Genomic DNA, 22,085 nt, shown 5'->3' on the forward strand with positions numbered 1-22,085 from the left:
TTATAATTATTATAGTATAACAATTTTATGATTAGCAATATAGGTATGGAACAATAGTCTAAGTTCAGACTTTAGATTCGAATATAACTCTAAGAAAATATAGTATGCAAGGTATTACTATTCCTATGAGCACTGAAAAAATAAATATAATGGAGAAAGTGACCAAACTGTTAATAACAAATTAAGTTTCATGAAGTCAAGGCTTTATGTAGTGACTTCAAAGATAGACAAGGTTTAATATAACATTATAATAGATTATTTCAATTTAAATTAAAATGCATAACACACTAAGCAGTAATTTTCAAATATACTGCTGGAAATTAATAAATCTCTAGGCTGAACTAATGAGGGTGTTGTTAAAGTAATTTTATTCTGACATTAAGCCACACAATATTAGAACGTATTTGCCTTTACATTTACATGCAGGGTAACTGTGGGCTCGCTGAAAAACTAGTATTAATATGGTTACAGCCAGAACTGTGGCAAGACAATTAGCTTAATTTTAAAGTGCCATGGATATATAATCTTTTTTTTAATGCAGCTATTAGTATCATTTACCACTTACAAAGAACTTTCTAAGTACCAGCTTTCAATTGTCATTTCAATTTATCTTCATAAACACTCTGAGTTAAAATTAATATTAGCTCCATTTCATAGGCAAGAAAAGTAAGTCAGATTAAGTAATTGACCTAAGATCACAGAGATGATAGTCAGGAGGCATCCACCCAGGCAGGGCTTCTCAAAGTCACCATGCTGACCAGGCAGCCATCCCATCTCTTTCCACATGAGCCCATTACTTACAGAAGAATCCACTTCCCTGAAATAATGCTTCTACCACATACCTAATACCCATTGGTGTGCATACACACAAAACACTATTCTGGGATTTTTTAAATCCTGTTTTTGTTGGTATTTTTCCATAGATTTTCAATAATTTTATTTTTTAATCTATTGCTGTTCACAACTAAAGGATTTCTGAGTTTCTTTGCTTACCTTCAGAAATTTTTAGGCTGAACCATGTTCAGATATACTTCAAATTGTTCTCATTAACTCCTAAAATCTCTTGGGGGTTTAGGTACAAGGGCATCCTTGTCAAATGCTAAATATCATGGGAATGTGTTGAAGTGTTTTACCACTAAGTATGAGGCTGGTTATCTAGAAAAAAATATGATTCTAAGTCTCATTTTATTTAAAAACGGAGACTGGAAACTGAAACTTCAAAAGATTTAGTTCTTTTATAAATTCTATTGAATTTTTATAAGGTTCATATGATATGATTTGATCATATTTAGGCCCACTCCCCTATCCGCATCCCTGTCGCACACCCATGCCAGTTTCATGTACTCTGTCATATATATTACGGCCTGTAAGTTTGTGTTCCCACATGTCCTTCAGGGTGCATCCATCCACTGGAGCCTGGATAATATATCTAGCATCACATCCTTAAAGGAAACCAACTCATTCTCCCCCAACCCTCCCAATAGTTCTCAGTTGTCAATAGCTTCTCAGTTAAGATTTGGGCTTCTTAACCCACTTTCCCATTCCTATGCTGGGAATTTGTCTGGTTTGAGTTTGCATGGGTTGTGCATGGTGTTACTATTACTGTAAGTTCATGTGAGTAAGTTCTCAGCTGTCTGGAAAATGCTGTTTCCTTATAGTCATCAACCACTGCTGGGTCTTACAATCTTCTGCCCCCTCTTCTATAATAGTCCCTGAGTCCTGCATGGCTGAAATTTCATTAGGTGTCCTATTCAGGGATAAGTTCAGGGATAAGTTCTCTTCAGTCTCTTATTCTAGCACATTGGTCAGTGTGGCTTTCTGAGTTAATCACCATCTGTTGAATGAAGAAGTTTTGCTGGTGACATTTTAGTGTTCTTTTCATCCTCTATTCTGTTATGTTCCCCTAGCCTTAGGTGTAGAAGTTTCACTGTAGATGTGTCGCTTAGGGCTGGGCACCTCACAGGCACATTCTCTGTGTTTTCACAGCTGTGGAACTTTGTAATAGACTCCATCTACTGCAAAAAGAAATTTCTTTGATGAGTGGTGAGAGGTTCACTTTTCTGTACATATAAAGATATATTTAGAATACAGTAAGAAATTATATTTGTCTAGGGAAGTAACAAAAATTGATTTTTTTCTCTAAAATTCATGACCTCTCCAGCCATGTGTATTTGGCTATGCTTACAGTACCAGACATGAGTTCCCTCACACTGAGCAGGCCTTAAGTTCAATCAGACAGCTGTTGATTAGCCCCAATATAAAAGTGTCACTACTGCATTAGCAGAGATTATTTGCTTGGCTGGTCATTGTTGGGGTTCATAGACTTTAAAGCTGAATGGAATCATGGATTAGTTTCCTTCCAGTTTGCATAGTATCTTCTGATACTATGAGAGCCAGTATTCAGAGAGAAGTTTCCAGGTCAGTTCCAGCTAATTTGCTCCATGTTCTGTGTCTGAAGGATGTAGGGTCTTCAGCCATAGGGTCTTACCTTCAAGCTCTAGGAGACAATCAAGTGCTGTGGCAATAGTCTGTATTATTTTGGGAGTCTCTCAGACTACCCTGACCAACAAACTGAAGGAGATTTCCCCTATCTGATAATGTGTTTTTCATTACATAGCATTCAGCTGTACAACATGCACACACATGTGCACATACACTCACACATGCACACACACACATACACACACATGAGCATACACACGTATGCACACACACACAACCATTTTCTCCAATAAAGTAAGTACTCAACATTAGGAAGACCCAGAAGAAGAAGGCACACATACTCTATTAAGTGAACAACACTCCTAAATGACAGTAAACTTTATCTTCATTCACTGGGGTCCTGTTTCTCTGTATTTGCAATTTCTAGTGTAATCTCAGCTGTGGTTTTTGTGGAGTTTACATCCTAAATAAAAGCAACCAAGCAATCTAAACACAATACATTATAATTCTGCACCTAAATTCACAGAAAATCTCATGGTTGAAATGTCTTTTGAATTTTGTTTCAAATATCATCACCTACATATGCATTCTCTTATATGTCTGGAAGTTATCAGTTCATTCAATTTCCATCTGAACCATGGACTGAGATAGATGAAAGCTGAGGTAATGGATTACATTTCAATGGCCAACAGCAGATTTCAGGATTTATACATCCCCCAGTTATAAGATTTTTCTCATCAGGTCCAGTCTATCACCTTGGCTTTGACTGATAGATTAGTCTGCTAATTTATAACCCATAGCCCACAACATCTTTTTAATTCCACATATATTTTCCTGAAATTTTGTTTGTCCTTGCCTAGAAGTCCTCCTTAAACCCCAGAGCCATTCCTGGACAGCATTATTCCATTTGGCAAATAGTCAGTTCCTGTTCCTTAGCTTGATTTAAGACTTATTATTTGCCACTTACCTATGCTTACCATCTAAGAGAACAAGTACTTAATGATTCAAGTCCTTTATCTGATTGAATTGCTCCTTGATGTTTGCAATGTCTGCCAGTTAAATATCACCTGCTAATTTAGAAAATTGCTCCTACAACCATCCACTAAGTCATCTGCATCTACATAATTTATCATTTCAGAGATCTCTCTTCATCCTTTGTGTTCATTAGAGTTAAAGCCTACTTTTCAACAACAAATATTTGGGGACATATTTTCTCTTCTCCTTCCCACACACAGTGCTTATGATCTCTGCTTCAGCTCCACCTTACATGTGTATCCAATCAGATAGTTCTGAACATTCACCATTCAGATCTGTAAACATACTATTATGACTGTATATAACTTTAAAAAAAATTCCATTCATTTTATATGTATGAGTGTTTTGCCTGAGTGTATGTAAGTACATCCATGTTGTGCAATGCCTGTGGAGACCAGAGAGGGCATCAGATCCCCTGGAACTGGAGTTACAGAGCATTGTTAGCCATCCATATGGGTGTGTGCTAGGAACAGAACTGGAGTCCTCTGCAAGAAAAGCCAGTGCCCTTAACCGCTGAGCCATCGCTCAAACCCCACATATTCTATTTGAACTTCCTGTCAGACCTATACACCTAATATAATCTGGGTAACTCAAAGTAGCTCATTAATATGTGTTTAACCTAATTTAAGCTTTAAAATCTTAAGCACTGCTAAATTTGAGATCTCTATGAAGAATTCTTTTCTTTTAAATATTTTGTTCCTATTTCTTTCCTAAAAATCACTTATTTGCAAAACCACTTCAGGATTCTGAAGGCTCTTAGGTACTTGTCACTGGGCAAACATGGGCAAGAGTGAAATGGGGCAGATTCTTCTTGTGTGAATGACTATTATTGGTGGATCCAGATATTTTCAATGCTATTGTGCAGTTCTGGAAAGATATGGAACTATGTAACAGTGTGTGTACATGCTCATGCAGGTGTATGTATGCTCCTGGGGACATAGCTGGTAGCTTATACTCTTCCAGATATAAGCATCAGCCTGTTGAGATCATCTCTGATCACTGGGAGGGGGATGAGAAGCTCACTGTGCACAGGGAAGCCTCTGGTCTTTTCCCAGTTACTTATTCTTCTAAACCACGGGCATCAAAGCTTTCTTGTGAAACTGAACTTCCTAGAAAATAACAAGGAGAATACTAGCAATTTGTTGTGCTTCCCTACAACTCCTGGCTTAGGTAAGGCTGACTGTAGGGTTGATAAACCTGATCCTTCCTGAGCACTGTTACAATCCTTTCTTTCTGGATGTACAGATGAAGAGGGTCAGCATATTGTAACTTTGTTTTTTCTTTACTTCTCTGTTAGCTCATCTGGCAGCAAAAGCAATACTACCCATACTCTTTGCTCAGATGGAATAATTTAGGAGCTTAAATAATAACTTTGTGCATGATCTTCCTATTAATCCAACACTTTCAATTACATTTGAGGAATCAAATTGAGGGGAAACACGTATATTTCCTAAGCTCCATTTTTTGGTCCTAGATATTACTTGCTTGGGTTCTAGAGGACCACTAATGACCCAGTCCTAGAAAACTGCATTAAGATACTCATCAGATAGCACAAAGTTGCAATGTCCACAGCCAAACTGCCTCCACTCACTTTCCCAGTGTGATTTTTGTCTGTAGTCCCCATGTCTGTCCTTACATGGCTTTTCCAGGGGGACTTAGTTCTGAGTCCCTGTTTCTGATGATATTTGGCTGTTGGCTCATTTCCTTTCCTATGCTTTTCAGGAAGTTTTAGTACTTTTTTCATCTTCTCTGAGTTACCAAATTCTATTAATTTTACCTTAGCATACTGACTAATTCCTCAAGAAACATTTTCTGATAATGTATTTCTGTCATTTTACTACACACAGTCCTTTAATCGCCTATGTATTATTGAAAAAAAAGTCTTCTCCCTAATTCCAGTGTGTCTTCAGACCTGCCTCAGCTCTCTTGAAAATCTATTTAAGTCACATTTTCTCTGAAATAAAACTGTTTATAACTTTCACCAACTAAATGTTAAAGTCTAAATGCTAACTCTGTAAATTTTACTTTTTAATAAAAATGACAAACATGATGTTATTTAATTTTTTGAGACCTGCACACATTAGTACTGTATTTACATGATTTTTACCCTTCCTCCCCCCTCCAACTCTTCTCACGATGCCCCCCAACTCCCCCTCAATTTCATGACCTCCTCTGATTATTATTGCTGCATATACAAGTACATTTAATCTGCTGAGTCCATTTAACAGTGCTGGTATGCATATGTGACAAATTCACTTTTATTATCCCTCCTATGCCTATGACACATCTACTCATCTCAAAGACCCAGTGCAGACTTCTCTCTTCTGTGAAACCCTTTCCTCTCCCCAGGCAGTAGTTGCCTCCTAGCCTCTGAGTTGTCATGGCACCCTACGTCATTTGTCACTCTGTGTTTTAGTTGTTTACACTTTACCTTCCATGCATATGATAATATCCTTAAAAGGAACAATATCTTCCATTTATTTGTACCTATGATGGTAGGCACAGTGCCCAGAATATAACATACATTTAAAAATATGTGTAGATGAATGGGTAAATATAGGGCAATCTGCTATGTACTTGCATAGAAAGTAAAAATAACTTCAGCCTGCTGCTCTGCAAAAGACATACTATGCAGAAGATCGCTCTCTTTTTCTCTCCTTTATATATGTTTATACACATACACACACATATATACACATAAACATATACATATCAGAAAACCATCTCTTTTCCCTTCTAAAGACTTAAAATATTTGCACTCATCTTGCATTTTATCTACTCTATGTAGGTCCCATTCAGCTTCAGTCTGTCTATGCCGCCCTTACTTTTCTACTAACTTCAGCTCTAGCAAAAATCACACTTTGTTTTATGTAGTTTTCAATACTACCATCTGTTGGTGATCCTGTCCTCTGTCCTCTGAGCATAACTAATGCACATCTTTTCAAACTACCCCTTTGACATTCTCAGGAACACATACACTCACACACACACACACACACACACACACACACACACACACTCATTTCTCTCCTCCACTGGCAGAATGGCTCACTAGGCACCTAGATCCTGAGCCAGTCTGCCTGAATTTGAAACATTAACTCCCTCCCATGTGGCTCTAGGACCACTGCAAGCTCCTTTAGCCTCTGTTTCTTATCTGTAGCACTGAGACAGTAGCAATGCATTCTACATAAGGGTGTTGTGAGTACTGAGAGTGAACAAATACAAAGCTCAAAGGATTTTGTTAACAAGAGTAAGTGCTACATAAATGCTGGTGACCATCATTGGTCAGTACCAAGTTGTGTTTTTTAATTTCTTGTAGTAGTATGTTAATTCCAGCATTGTCACATATGTGGAAAGAAATATGTGCATTTGTTTTAGTGTTGTTCTATATATGTAATGATGTATAGAATGAAAGTAATTCTAAGCATGTGTAACAATGAGTTGCCGGTTTTTCTTTATAGAAGCAGTACCCACTCATATTTTATATATTACTTTTATTTTTACATCATTAGGCACCCTACTCTATTGCAGTAGATTTCCATTTGTATTTATATTGCCTATCAGGTTTTTTTCCATTGTAAGAGTATAATGCCTTTACTTTCATCCACCAGATTCTTAACACTTCCTTATGGCTCTTATGACCTCACCATACAGCAGAGAAGCAGTGACACCAACAATTCCTCTTCACACTTTTGTGAATTTGTTGCAGCTCTTGTTTGTGATATAATTACGTTTATTTAAATTTTAAATTTACTGCTAGTTTATATCTGTGTGTGCATGTGACTATTAACTGTTTCCTTCTAAGTTCTACAATTAATCTTAAGTGTCTGTGATGGCTTGAATGATAAATGTTCCCCATAAGCTCAAATATTTGAACACTTGAATCCTAGTTGGTGCTGTTTGGGGAAGCCATGAAACCTTTAGGAGGTATGGCCTGGCTGGAGGAAGGGTGGGCCTGAGAATTCATAGCCTTGCCCCACTTGCAGTTTGATCTCTCTCTGTTTGCAATTGGAGACATGAACTCCCAGCTTTCAGCTCCTATGTCTGCTCTTTGCTGCTGTGCCTCCTTGTTATGGAAACATAACCCCAAATAAACTCTTCCTGCTATAAATTTCCTTGGTCATAGTATTTTATCATTGTATCAGAAAAGTAACTGGAACATTAGTTGGTACTGAGAGTGGGTTGCTGCTATGACGACCCTGACCACAATGTTTTTTGGAAGAACATGGAAGACTTTGAAATTTTGGACTAGAAAAGCAGTTGAATACTGCAAGCTAACAAGCCATTCTAGTAGGTTAGGAGCTGGAAGAAAGTAATGCTGAAACTACTGTGGACTGTAAAGGCAAAGCTCCAGAAGTTCCAGAGGAAGAAATGACCTTAACATTGACTGGGCTAGAGGCCATTCTTGTGATATTTTGGCCAAGAATTTAGCTGTACTCTGTTTGTCCTAAGAACTTGCTTGAGACTGAATTAAAAAGTAATGGGCTAATTTCTTTGACTCTGTGGCTTGGTTATCAATGGTGACTCTTACATAGATCTACAATAAAAAAGAATATGTGAGGTAAAAAGAAATAAAAAATGTATAGTTTGAAGAGAAAAAGAGTACCAAGAAGCTTAATATTGCCGTCAAGGCATGTGTCAGAAAAGAGATTACAAATGGTTAGGAGATTTGTGCCATGAAGGAGAGGTCTCTTGCTCTGCAAGGGAATAGTCAGAATGGTGCCCTCAGGGCAAGACCTACAGCTAAGCTTCCAACTTGTGAATGAAAAAGGCCTAAGGAGTTTTCTGCTCCTAGAAAACAACAACACACAAAAGTTGTTGCAAATGTGATTCAAGGGGGTGAGAGTCCACTCAAAGCTGGCAGTCAAACTTGCAGTGACATTCATGTGATTTTGGCTTTGGAAGCATGAAAGATGCAAGAGTGAGGGGGGTCCTGGTATCTTTCTCTGTGGTTTCAGAGAGCCACTGAGGTCAGGCAGTGTGCCAGTGCTGGAGTCACTTTGAGAAGGGGCAAAGAGGCCAGAAGAGACCAGTGTGTGAGTATGTGAAAGTGGAGCCTGTGCTGCACTGGAGACCCCAAAGTGTTGGAGATTTCAGAGCCACGAGGCATCTGTCAAGGAGAGCTACATACAGGAAGTGGAATCAGCCCAAGAGAGAGATGTATGTTGCAGATAGCAAAGCTGGAGGGGCTGAGCCGTAAACTCTTTGGAACGAAAGTCTCAGACATCAGACATGTAACTGCAGGGTCTGGTGTTTAGTGTTTGCCCTGTTGGTTTCCAGTCTTACTTTGGTCCTTTATTTCCTCACTACGTCCTAATTCCTCCCTTTGGGAATGGGAAAGTGCATTCCCTTTGCTTATTGGAAGTATGTAATTTTTTGTTTGGTTTCACAGGGGTTACATTTAAAAGACTGCTTTAAATCTCAAAAGAGACTTTGAACTTGGCATTTTTGAACAGTATTGAAACTGTAAATGACTATGGCGCTTATATAGTCAGACTAAATGTATTTTGCATTATGAGATGACCAAGGGCCAGAGGTGGAATGTGGTGGTTTCGATGAGAAATGTTCCTCATAGGTTCAAATATTTGAACACTTGATACTCAGTTACTGGTGCTGTATGGAGAAGGTCATGGAGCCTTTAGGAGGCATGGCTTTGATTGAGGAAGCACATCACTGGGGGTGGGCTTGAGATTTTATATATTTGTCCCACTTCCAGTTTGTTCTCTGTTTTGTGTTAGTTATTGAAGATGTTGAAGATGTGATCGCTGAGCCTTCTGCTCTGACGCTATACCTCTTACTTGCTGCCATGCCTCCCTACCAGTTTGAACTCTCACTCTGGTACCATAGGGCCAAATAAACCCTTTCTTCCACACATGTCCTTGGTCACAGTATTTTATCACAGCAACGAAAAGTAACTAATATAGAAGTTGAAGAACATTGTTTTGCTTGTTATCCATTCTTGCTTCTTCTAAGAAGGGTTTTCTGCTTTTCCTTGTGGGAGCCTTTTAAAGGGGAGCCCTCTATACTCCAAGTGTTTTGCATGGAGCTACTTGGTCTTCCTTCCTTTGATGCTGGACACAGGTATGCTGTGCTCACCTGACATTGGGAGCACTGCCTCCTCTGGGACACACTAGTTCATGGTTAGAGCCAATGTGTACTCAGGCTGAGGCTCTGAATTGGAGTTGTTGGCAAGAGAAAACTAATGTTTATGCTGGGATAGATAAGAGGCTGAAATCTATGCCTGGTGCTGCTGAAAGTCACCTTGCTGCCAAGAAAGGAGAGCCTGCCTGAGAACTACACAGCTGTGAGACAGAGGGAACCACTCCAAGGCCTGGGGAGATGAGCCTGGATCTTGTCCCAGGCGGCTTAGCTTTGTGAGCCATTAAATTACCTTTTCACTTCAATTGGATTGTCGTTTGCAACCAAAGGCACCTAATTAATTTAACTTAGAAAATACAGGAAGGTTATTTTTGAGCTGAGAATGCCTTTCCAAGCAATGGGAAAGAGCAAGGATATGGACGAGATGGAAGATAGAGGGGAAATGGGGCAAAGAGAAGTAGAGGGGCAACCAAAATTTCATCTATATGCTGATTAGCTTCAAATGTATGTCCATTGGTGATCCCCTGCTTGAACTCCAGACTCTTAGGTCAAATTACTTATTTCACTTTCTGTTTGGATAGCTCCAAAGAGGCCTATCCACACTTATGAAGAGAAGGGCTCTGGACTCAAGCACAGGCTCAGGTCCTAGTTCTTCCTCTGGTTAGTATTTGACTTTGAGCGAGTTCTTTAAACTCTCTAAGGCCTGTTTCTTTTTAGCTATGTAATAGAAGTAATAAGTGTATCTATTTTATAGAATTCTTAAGAGGTCTTCAGGAGTCAACACCCATAAAACTTTAGACTAGTACCTGGCCACTATTACCCATTTTCAAAACATTTAGTTTCGATTACATACTGAAAATAGTTTTATTATTTCTCTCCTTAATCTCCCCAGCCTAGCTTGTGATACCACTTTCAAGGCAATTTCAGGGAAGTGTAAGTGGCTGAATAGAAAGAGCTATATAATTATTGTGCTAGATGCTCAGAGCAAAAGAGCCAAAAACCAGAAATATTTAGTCTGGCAATTAAGATGGAAAATTTTCATATATAAAATAAGACTTATCAGGCTATGATAGGTTTGTAGAAAGTAATGAATATCACTGACACATAATCAGGATAATACTACCATCAAATGTTGTATGGCAGTATTACTTAACTACCATTCTTTAGTGTACAAATATTTTCTCATTACTGACACTTTAACAATAAAATATGAAATCTCATATTTACCTTACAATCGACTTAATAGATAGAGTCAAATGACCAAATAGGAAACTTGGTAAAGTTTTTATATATGCTAAAAAGACCAATAAAACAGAAAAAGGGGGTAGAGAGTATATAGTGTGGAAACTGCACTTTTGAATACCGTGACCATTTAAGGCCTCTATGACAACTTCTAAGTAGAAACTAGAAAAAAAAATGAACTGGAGGGTGGGATATCTGGAAGGAGAGAATTCTGGCAGATGGATGTACAAACGGCCAAATTTTGTGAGTATGAGAAAGACCAAAGAAGGCCATAGCTTGAGCAGAAGTCAGGAGTCCAATTTCCAGGGAGAATTGAGCAGACAACTTTCAGGATGATTATTCCTGGGTGAAATGGGACACCTGCCATGTCTATCACCAGAGAAGTGATTGTAGTATCATGACAACAGTGTTAATGTTAATTTCTGCACTGTTCCCAACAGCTATGACACAGAACCAGCCTAGATGTTCATTGACAAATGAATGGATAAAGAAAACATGCAGTATATACACAATGGAATTTTATTCAGCCACAAAGAAGAATGCAATATTATTTGCAAGAAAATGGATGGAATTGGAGTTCATCATGCTAAGTGAAATAAACCAGATTCAGAAGACAAAATCTTTTTCAGGTCAAGAATTTGGATTCCAGCCAGCAAGATGGCTTGGTGGATAAAGGCACTTGTCACCAAGCATGACAACCTGAGGTCTCTCTAGGACACACATGGTAGAAGGGGACTGATTCTCCAACTTGTTTGTTCTTTGACCCAATACAAGTGCAGCTGCACATGTGCACTGAACACAGAAGTGGGAATATGAGGGGGAGAGACAGAGCTTTAAAGAAAGGTAGAGAAAGGTACTAGAGAGACTAATGAAGGGGAAGAAAACCAAAATATCGTGTGCTCTTCTCATAAAAAGAATCTAGGTTTAGTTATGCACACACATTTATACACACACCTATCTATTCATATAGACACATATGACCATATAGCAAAAGACGGACTGTGAGGAGAAAGGACCAGTAAGAATATACATGCATATATACATACATGCCCCTCTTTAGGTGCATTTTAGATGATTTTGGGAGTAAGGTCACAAGCAAAGTTAAGAAAAAATAACAAAGGGTGCCCTTTTCCACTGCTGTGGTTGAATAGGTACGATGAAAAGTTTTGACTTTGATTTTCCTTTCACCTTCCCATCTGACCAATCAGCAGACCCTGTCAGTCAGTTTCCAAAATGTATGTTGAATTTATGATCATTTTAAACACAACACCAAGGGAAGATTTTACCAGTCTTTCAACATCACCAAATGAGGTGAGAGTTGGTTTCCTTCCTTGCAGCACAATCTTGGATTCACTTTCCTGGTTAATCTTCACAATGGCTGTTTTCCACACAAGTGGATACTGTGACTTAGGGAGGTCTTAAAGATTCTCTCAAGCTGAAAGAGTCAGTAAATGCCTCACCAGCAACCACTGCGAATATCTGTTTTAAATCCAAGCTTTTGTGTTTCTAGTAAAGAAGGAGAATAAATGGAGGATTTTGAAATTGAAGAGCAAGAAAACAGGGCATATGTACATATTAGATTCTCTTGGGGTTTTCAGCAAACCAGGAGCTTTCACAGCTGAAAATATGAAGTGTCACAGATGGATGATGGGCCTCTGCTTGAGACTCAAAAAGTGTGGGAAGCCATAGCTCAGTCCTTAGCATCACTGATGTCCTTCATCCATTCTGATTCCCAGCTACTCCCAATGTAGTTTGCTTTTTCACCATCCTCCTCTAGACTTACATGTAATGTCTGTTCCGTCACTGTCAGTATAGCGCATCAACTATTTTTATCAAGAAATTTGGGCTGGAGAGATGGCTCAGTGGTTAAGAGAATTGGCTGCTCTTGCAGAGGACCCAGATTTGGTTCCCATCACCCACATGGCTGCTAATAACTCTCCATAACTCCAGTTCTGGGGGAATCTGATGTTTTCTTTTGGCCCCCAAAGGCATTGCATGACATGGGTGCACTTATATACATGTAGGCAATACACTCATACACATAAAATAAAATATTTTCAATGGTCTAAACAGATACTTCTTAAAAGAAGAACAAATGGCCAATAAGCATGAAAAAAATTCAAAATCATCTTTAACCATCAGGAAAATGAAGATCAAAACTACACTGAGATTCCATTTCACTCCAATCAGAATTGCTACTATAAAAAAGAAAGTTGAAGTGATATTAATTTCCTCAACTTCCCAAACTCTTATTTGAAGATTTGAAAGACAGATGTTTGTTATACTTTTCAGAAAAAGGCAACAGCTTTATCTCATCAAAACCAATTCTCAATCTAAGGTCCTTGCTGACTCTGGGATCTTCATCTTTCACTTATTAACTTCTTTTTTATATTAAAATCTCATTTTTATATTCTCTCCGCTTATATTTCTATTCAAGTTTTTTATTAACTTGTAAAAAAACAAAACTCTACAACCAGCAGTTACTCTTTTTTTTTTACCTCTTTCTCCCTGTCCTTCCCCAATACACACACACACACACACACACACACACACACACACACACACACACTACACACTTTCGCCTTCTTGCCTCTAAATTTTCTCAAAATCTTTTGTGATCTGGTTTCCTTTCCCACCATGCAACCAAAACAGTTCTGGCTTAGGTCACTGAGTACATTAAAAAGCAGACAGGTGTTGGAGAGCGATCACCACTGAGAATAGTCTTGACCACAGGTGAGGCCTATTGCTATATGACATACTCACTGAGGACCCTCCTCAGTTCAGGAGCAGGAGGTCTAGCAGAAATCAGAATGTCATCAGCTAATGTATTAAAGGAGAGAGTTTGAGACATTCAGGTGGCCCATGAGCTGAGCCTCTAAACCTACTTATAAGCTTCCCTCAAAGAGTTGACTGACTTCCCCACACCCTCACAAGCTGGAAAATCCTAAGAAAATCCAAAGAAAACTAGAAGGCCAAAGAGACAAACAGAGGAATGCAATGTAATAGGAGAACCAGTGATAAGTTTTGAGACTCTTACAGTTAGAATAAGTCAATTCAGAATTTGACAAGAAACAAGAATAGTATTTAAAAATGAGGATTAATAAAGACATTTCAAGTCAATAAAATCTGAGAACATGACCCATGTATACAATACTTTGGTGAAGGTTAGTGATGCAAGGCAAGAGTTCAGGTAGACAGAAGAGTAAGAAGCAGAGAGAGCGGGCCAGTGGTTAGACACCAGCAACCGTGAGTTTCCCCTTTTATATTTTTGAAAGATAACTGATGGTTTAAATTAAAAAACTGTATTTTATTGTGGAGTTCATAAAGTATAAATATATACCCATAGTAATACAAAAGATAGTCTGGGTATAAATGGGATTATATTGCTAAAATTTTATTAATTTTTGAATATGAAGTATTGCAATCATAGTTTAGAAAGAAGGTGATCTTTGAAAATGAATATTATGCTTTTTAAACCAAATGAAAATAAAATCCACAAAATAACAGAGATACAGTTAAAAAGGCAACAGTAGGAATTAAATGGAAATTAAAATATTCATTTTATCCACCAAGAAAAGGGGGCAGAAAAGACAAAACAAAAGATGACTGCAAATCAAATAATACATTATAAATCAAATTTAGCTATTCAACAATTTATCTTAATAGCATAAAACTCTTATATGTGTATATATTTAATAATAGAACTTAAAAATTTATAGTTAATGATAAAAAATAGAAATTTTTAAAAATCTTTCAGGGACTTGAAAGAACACAAAGGAAAACATACCAATTGTAGACGCATATTGTTTAGATCACAAAACTAAATAAGTTTCTAAGTTTTCTGAATTTTTAAAATGACATTGTATTAGAAAACAATGTATGAAATGTGTTTGCAAATCACATTGTGTCTTTATCATATGCCATGGGCTAGCAAAAATGATTGGGCCATGAGCTTGGAAAAGATGAAACCTTCTAAGTTGATTTATGTTATAGGAAATATTTAAATTTAAATTTTATTTTATAGCTAATTTTCTTCCTGTGAACTTGATAGAATGGTAAGACGTAAGATTCTTGTATTTAATACCTGACCAAATACTTTCTATTACAGTTACTTTGCATGAATATAGCTTTCAAGGGTTATAGGTGAAACTTTAGGTATGAGATAATAAACTGATTCTTACCTTAAAAACTAGTTCTCCTACCAATCCATTCCATGTCCCGTCTTCTTGTGGGCTTCCATATTTATGATCGGGTGCAACATAAATTTCATAGTTAAAACCCAGGTAGTTAGATAAGGCATCCAAGACATCAATGGAGAAGCCCTGGTATTTCTTCGGCTTTCCCAAGACATTTTCAGAGACCATCACAAAAGGTTCCTCCTACATGGAAATAAGAAAGATCTTGATGTCAATCAACAATTCTCCCTAAAAGCAAAAATTCATTCTTTGAAGTTTTGCTTACAAAGCCTAAATAGTGTTTTGTGTTTTGAAAGAATTAACTTAGGAACAGAATTTATGCATTATTAATGCATCATATTGTCGAACAGCGCTTAATCATCCAGTTAATTGTCATTTCTTACTTAATTATTGTCAGATCAACAATAGGATGAAGGTACCAACAAAATTCCACAAACATGAGCTCATGTTTCTTGCTGTCTCAGAACCAACTGAAGATTTACAACAACGCAACAGATTTTAAAGAAACTGTGGTTTTACTGTGTCTATTATTAGGCATTTTTGTCTGCATATAAAGAAATACATAAAAATATTAACACATGCAACTCTTTGAAAATATCAAAAATTCTAAGAACATATAAAGAAGTTTTCTAACTTTGATATAAACATATTCCATTACAAAATAGCTCCTCTACTATCACTATAAGAAAAGCACTGTTTGTATAATTTAGTAAATTTGGTAAGTTACTCTCTTACCGTGCCGCTTTCATCGTCTCACATTTTAACTTTTTATTTATTTGATTTTATTTATTTTGTTTTTTTTTTATTTCTTCTCACATTTTTGACATAGGTCTCTCTCATGTATCCAAGTATAGCTTTGAACTTGCTGTGTAGCGAAGCATGTTCTTGATCATCCTGCCTCCACCTTCAGAGTGCTGGGATTACAGGCCCATACCATTACTTTCATGTTATGTGGTGCTGGGATTCACACCTATGGCTTCATGCATGCTATGCAAGCACTTTACCAGCTGAGCCACATCTCCTCCTTATTTTTGTGTTTTTAAAGATAGCAAATAAAATATTTTCACTTTAGAACACTGATTTTGAGAGTTTAGTCATTTTGAAATACTCTGGCAGATGACAGAACATTAGACAGTTCATTCCTTAATTTCCCAAACTTTTTCAGAAATAATTCAGCCACAATATTTATACATAACCATCCATAGTATATATAGTCCATTTAGCACTCAGGGAAAACTAGAATCTCTCTTTGGGTGGAAGCCAAAATACTCAAAGATTACCTCTTTGAATCATTTTTCCTTAGGGACACACAAAACAGCACTCATTGAGATACAAAATGGTACTTTGCTTTGAGCCTTTACTCAAAAACATACTTCAGCACCTTATAAAATTGCTGTTCTTGTTGGTAGAATATTTTCCTTCAGAACACTTAGTGTTTTTCCTAAAAGTTACCATGAGATAAATTTTTGAATTGCTCAGGGTTAAAGAACTTTATTTAGTTGCAGTAATGCCTTTCAAAACTGTTGAAAAGAATGTAACTAGACACCCAGAAAACCAGTTCTAAACTTGATGTTCCTCAACATGTAACTAGACACCCAGAAAAACAGTTCTAAACTTGATGTTCCTCAACAACTATGTTGATATTGTGGCATTGGTAATGGTTTTGTGATCTCAGTTTTCAAAATTGCATATTTTTTTTCCTTTAAAACTTTGTTTTATTTAACTATATTCTTTCTTAATGTAAAATTAATCAATAGACATTTAAGAGTAGGTTACAGGCCTGGAGAGATAGCTCAGCAGTAAAAAGCACTGACTGCTCTTACAGAGCACCTGGGTTTGGTTCCCAGCACCCCTTGGTGGCTAACAACCATCTGTAACTGTGATCGTAGGGCACCTGATGCCCTCCTCTTGCCTCCATGGCATTGCATGCACACAATGCACTTACACGTAGGCAAAACACTCATGTAATACTTATAAAATTTTAAAAGTTTAAAAAGAGATTACTGTTAACTGTCCTACTGGTGATTCTCTGCTCTTATTTATTTTCCCACTTTAGCAATACTAACCATACTTAAAATCTGCATCACAAACTAATGCTGGATGAGATCATGTGACTAATCAGTGTGAAGTACAGTGACAGGCATAGCATCTCCTGCTCTCATTCCTGTCACTTTCCAGCTGCCCTGAATATGCTCATGGCCTGGCACTAGGACTACACATTACAGAGAAATAGACAGAGGTCTATGTCCCTGGCACTTAGTTGTCCTACCACATTGGGACTGTGTCCTTTGGGGTATAATATATATATGTATATATATATATATATATATATATATGAAATTCTAATTTTTGTTGTTGAACTACTGATTACTCTACTGTTATAGTAGTGTTTGGTGCTAGTAAATAATGATTGATTATTAACTCAATCGATGAAACTTCTGAGAATGAATCACATTTTTTAATACTACTGACTTGTTTAATCCTAATGCTATCATACAATAAATGATAGAAAGTGAATTCAGTCCATTAATATTATATGTAAAATATAATCCATTTTGATATCAAACTCTTTATGTATTTAAAAATATATAATAAAACTTCCAGGGCGAATGAAATGGCTCAGTGGGTAAAGGTGCTTGTCACCAAGCCTGACACCCACATGATGCAAGGAGAGAGTCAACTCATATAATCAGGAAAATGAGGTTCCCTTTAGGCTTCTTAGTCTCATTAACAAAAAGAATTTAGAAATTTACTCAAAAGGAAGTTTAAGAACATTTTATTAGAGTTTAATAGAAAAACATAATACAGTTGAGGTGTAAATCACAGCAACCACCAGAAGGTGAGATGGAGAAAAAGTCATGCCAAGTTAGGTCAGGAGTAGAACTACAGACAACTTGTCAAGAAAGGACAAATCCTATCTGTAGAGGTTTCACTGAAGATGTGTCACAGCTAAGCATCTCACAATCACTTATTCTCTGCATTTGACCAGTTCTGGAACTCTGTAATAGTCTCCATCTGTTGCAAAACAAAGCTTCTTTGATGAGCAGTGAGAGGCACATTTGTCTGTGTATATGAGGATGCATATTTAGAATAAAGTAAGAAATTATGTTGAGCTAGGATGTGGCAAAAGTAGGTTTTTGTCTAGAATCAATGACCTCTCTGGCCATTTGTACCTGGCTATGTTTACAGTGCCACACATGACTTCCCTTCCATTGAGGGGGACTTAAATCGCATTTAAACAGCTATTGATTGCACCCAAGATAAAAGATACATATATCTATATACATCTATCTATCTATCTATCTATCTATCTATCTATCTATCTATCTTCTATCTATCCTCACCAAAAGCCATAGTTTGCAGACCAGTCATTGTTGTTTACTAAGCTTTACAGCTGGGTGGGATCATTGATTGTTTTGCTCCCTTGGCTGCTCGCATAGTGACCATAAGAGCTAGTCTTCAGGGAGGAGGCTTCCAGGTCAGTTCTAACTCAATTTCTCCAAGCCCTATTCTGAAGTGTGGCCTGTCTTCAGTAATAAGATCTTACCTTCAAGGTCTGGGGGCAATCAAGGGCTGTGACAATAGCCAGTGTTGGACTACCTAACCAACAACTCAAAGTAGGCTTCTTCTGTCTAGCACTGTGGTTTTTGTTATGTAGCCTCCACACATAGGATTAATGTATCTCTCAACTCTCACCAGAAGTTTCCTTATATAGCAGATGGTGATTAACACAGAAACCCACAATTTGCCAATGAACAGAGAACAAGAGGCCTGAGAGTGCTTATCCCTGATTAGGATACCCATTTCAAACCTGGGTCTCCCGAGGCTCAGGGATCTTTGGGGAAGAGAAGGCAGAAAGATTGTAAGAGCCAGAGGGAGTGGATGACCACAAGGAAAGAGAATCTTCCAGATAGCCAGCCAGTCACTCACATGAACTCACAGCAATGGTGACAGTATGCACAAGTCCTGTGCAAGCTCAAACCACACAAAATTTCAGCATAGACATGAGGAAGTAGGTAAGAAATCTAAATCCAACCTAAGGAACTTTTAGCAATTGATGGCTGTTGGTGGGTGGTAGTGCCTTACAAGAATGGGACTCTTGGTGGGCCCAGTGAATGGACCCACACTGACACTGAAGGACATTTGGGGACTCTATATGCCATTCTCTCTCTCTCTCTCTCTCTCTCTCTATACATTTCCTTTCTTTTTGTTTGGTTAGTTTTACCGGGGAATCAATGAATTTATTGAAAAAAAATACATATACATATATATATGAGTACATTACATTAAATTGGGTGAGGGGCAGTTGGGGGTGGAACAGTTAAGGCGGGAATCTAAATACCATCAAGCTGTATTGTATGAAAATCACAAAGATTTAATAAAAATTCAATTAAAAAATAGGAAAAAAATCCCTCCTAAGCCTGGAAACAGGCTAATGGACTAAGGAAACAGCCCAGCTGTGCAGGGTATGGTTTTTCATACCACCACCCTGGCCTGGTCCCCTCCTGTTTGCATTTCCAGAGGTTCATTTCAAGGGTGCTCTGTTACTAAGGCCTTCCAGTCTTTCTCTGCATACTGGCTGTTCACATGTTCATTTTGATGTTGATATTTCAGTTCCTACTCTCTGGTCACACTCTCACAGGTTATCTTCTGACCTCCACACACATGCTATGGCAGGTGTCCCTGCCCACATCCACAAGGCAAATAAATAAATAGTATAAAAATAAAATACAACTTCCAGATGGTTGGCAGAACTTGCTAATCTTCATTGCTCTCTTTGGGCAAAATAGAGGCCTCGCCAATGACGTCAGGTTGTACAAATATTCCTAAGTAGCTGCTGAGGTCATAGAAGCAGTGGATCGGAAAGATTCCAGAATAAGATTCATGGGACACATAAATATGATCAAAGTCCTGTAGTTAACAGGGCTCTGGATGTGTGTATCATATCTTAAGTTGTGTTAACAAAAACTGAACTTATTTCTTCATATGCTACATGTTCAATTTTAGGTTGTACCCAAATCAATAGAAAGGGCATCCATGGAAGGCCTTGACTGACTCTCCTACTAAGAATGTTGAGCCTTAGGCATTCTCTACTTTCAAGAATTGTTAGAAAACAAACTTAAAAAATCTTCTACATTTAGCATCACTTTAATCACCGAGAAATTGGATAAACTTTTTGAATCAAATGATACGTAAGAAATTAAGAAGTTAACTAAAGCCGGACATGGTGATGCATGCCTTTAATCCCAGCACTTGGAAGGCAGAGGCAGGCAGATCTCTGTGAATTCAAGGCCAGCCTGGTCTACAAAGCGAGTTCCAGGCCAGCTGGGGCTACAGTGAGACTCTGTCTCAAAAAGACGAAATTGGATAAACTTTTTGAATCAAATGATACGTAAGAAATTAAGAAGTTAACTAAAGCCGGACATGGTGATGCATGCCTTTAATCCCAGCACTTGGAAGGCAGAGGCAGGCAGATCTCTGTGAATTCAAGGCCAGCCTGGTCTACAAAGCGAGTTCCAGGCCAGCTGGGGCTACAGTGAGACTCTGTCTCAAAAAGACCAAGAAAAAGAAGTTAACTGTATTGTATAACTAAATGATAGATAATACTATCACAATATATACTTTGATATAAACTACTAGCTATTTTGATTTTTACTCACAAATCTTTAGAGCAATTGTTTAATATACTAAATTGCTATACTTCTGTAGTTTGTGAAATATCTTAATTATCTATATGAATAGATTCCGTTCATGAGCCTGTTTCAAAATCTTTTCAGAGTGATGGCAACTAGAATTGATTAAAAGTACAGAACACAAGTGGTTATACTAAGGATCCTTTTAAAGAGTGTTGATGAATTATTGATGAGCATGCTTTTTAAATTTTATGCCCTAAATAAACCTTTATTACAGCCTATCATTCCTTATCTAGATCAATGTTTTTAAAGCTTTATTCTTAAGCTCTATTACAGATTTAGATCACTATTCATAAATTCTAACTCATGCCAGTTGTTCTCTATGAGGACAAGGGACAATATATCAGACAAGTAAACATAGCACCAGCAATGAGACCAAAGCTCTGAGAATTCTGAGAGAGGAGATACTTGTTTCTCCTAGGTGGTGGTGCTTAGCTTGATTGAATCACTTTTATAGATGCAGCTATTTCCAAAATTTATTCATCATTGACCTGTCCGTTTAACAACCATTGAGCAGCCAGTGCATCAAAGCCTTGCACTTAATAGAGTGGGAGATGTGGTAAGAAGCCAGGTGCACAACTTCCAAAGAATTATGACCAGTACGGGATGAGTGATCAGTGTGCTAAAGACAAAAAGGAATACACAGCATCACCTGTGCCAGTGAGCAGCAAAGGAAGACTGGGAAGTGCAAAACAAGACGTCATGATTCGGGGGTTTACAGTGATGCGTTTTTTAATAGATGAGGACATTTAAGGACAAAGAGTGTTAGTCACACAGTGGGTTATAGAAGGGGGACATCAAAACATGGTCAGTTTTAACTTTACTTGTCAGGGCTTCACCTTTTCCAACTCTTTTCTTAAAGGCCAAGATTCTGCAATTTATGTCAAGTTTTAACACAATTTAAGATGGTATTAGAGTAATAGTGACTCTAAGTGCCTGAGAAGGGAAAACAAGACAAATCAGCAAACAACAACAAAATCTAGCCCATAACTCCCTTTGAGGAATGTGTCTCCATTTTAGGCCTCACACCATCATTCCAAATAACTTCCAAACACAGTGCTCTAAACAAAAACTCAAATACCTCTCGGGGAGGAGAATAATGATCAGGTGTTACACCCAGCAGACAGTAAAGGACAGAAGTAGATTTTCGAAGAATTCAGATGTTAGAGTTTTCAGATACATTATAAATACTGTATTTATTATATTTAAAATGAAAACATTTTAGTTGGCAGAAAACTGGAAGCTACATAAAGAGTCGTTAGGAACTTGCAAAATAATCAATCAGAACTTTGAGAATTAGAAAAGATAATGACCAAATTAAGAACTTAATGATTGATTTTGTTACTGGTTAGAAACAGGCAAAGAAAGAATGAGTGAA

At 37.5% G+C, this 22,085-nt stretch overlaps 1 protein-coding gene across 2 annotated transcripts in view; it reads right to left on the reverse strand.

Annotated features, from left to right (window-relative positions):
- Nucleotides 1-22,085, reverse strand: part of Grid2 (glutamate ionotropic receptor delta type subunit 2) — a 1,595,433-nt gene that overhangs the window by 355,969 nt on the left and 1,217,379 nt on the right. For both annotated transcript variants that reach the window (XM_008844624.2, XM_008844623.2), the window contains exon 10: nucleotides 15,000-15,197. In XM_008844624.2, the coding sequence (XP_008842846.1) occupies nucleotides 15,000-15,197 (198 nt within the window). The remainder of the gene's footprint in view (nucleotides 1-14,999; nucleotides 15,198-22,085) is intronic.

The sequence above is a fragment of the Nannospalax galili genome, unplaced genomic scaffold (genome assembly GCF_000622305.1).
Source record: "Nannospalax galili isolate Female #2095 unplaced genomic scaffold, S.galili_v1.0 scaffold441, whole genome shotgun sequence".
Lineage (NCBI taxonomy): Eukaryota > Metazoa > Chordata > Mammalia > Rodentia > Spalacidae > Nannospalax > Nannospalax galili.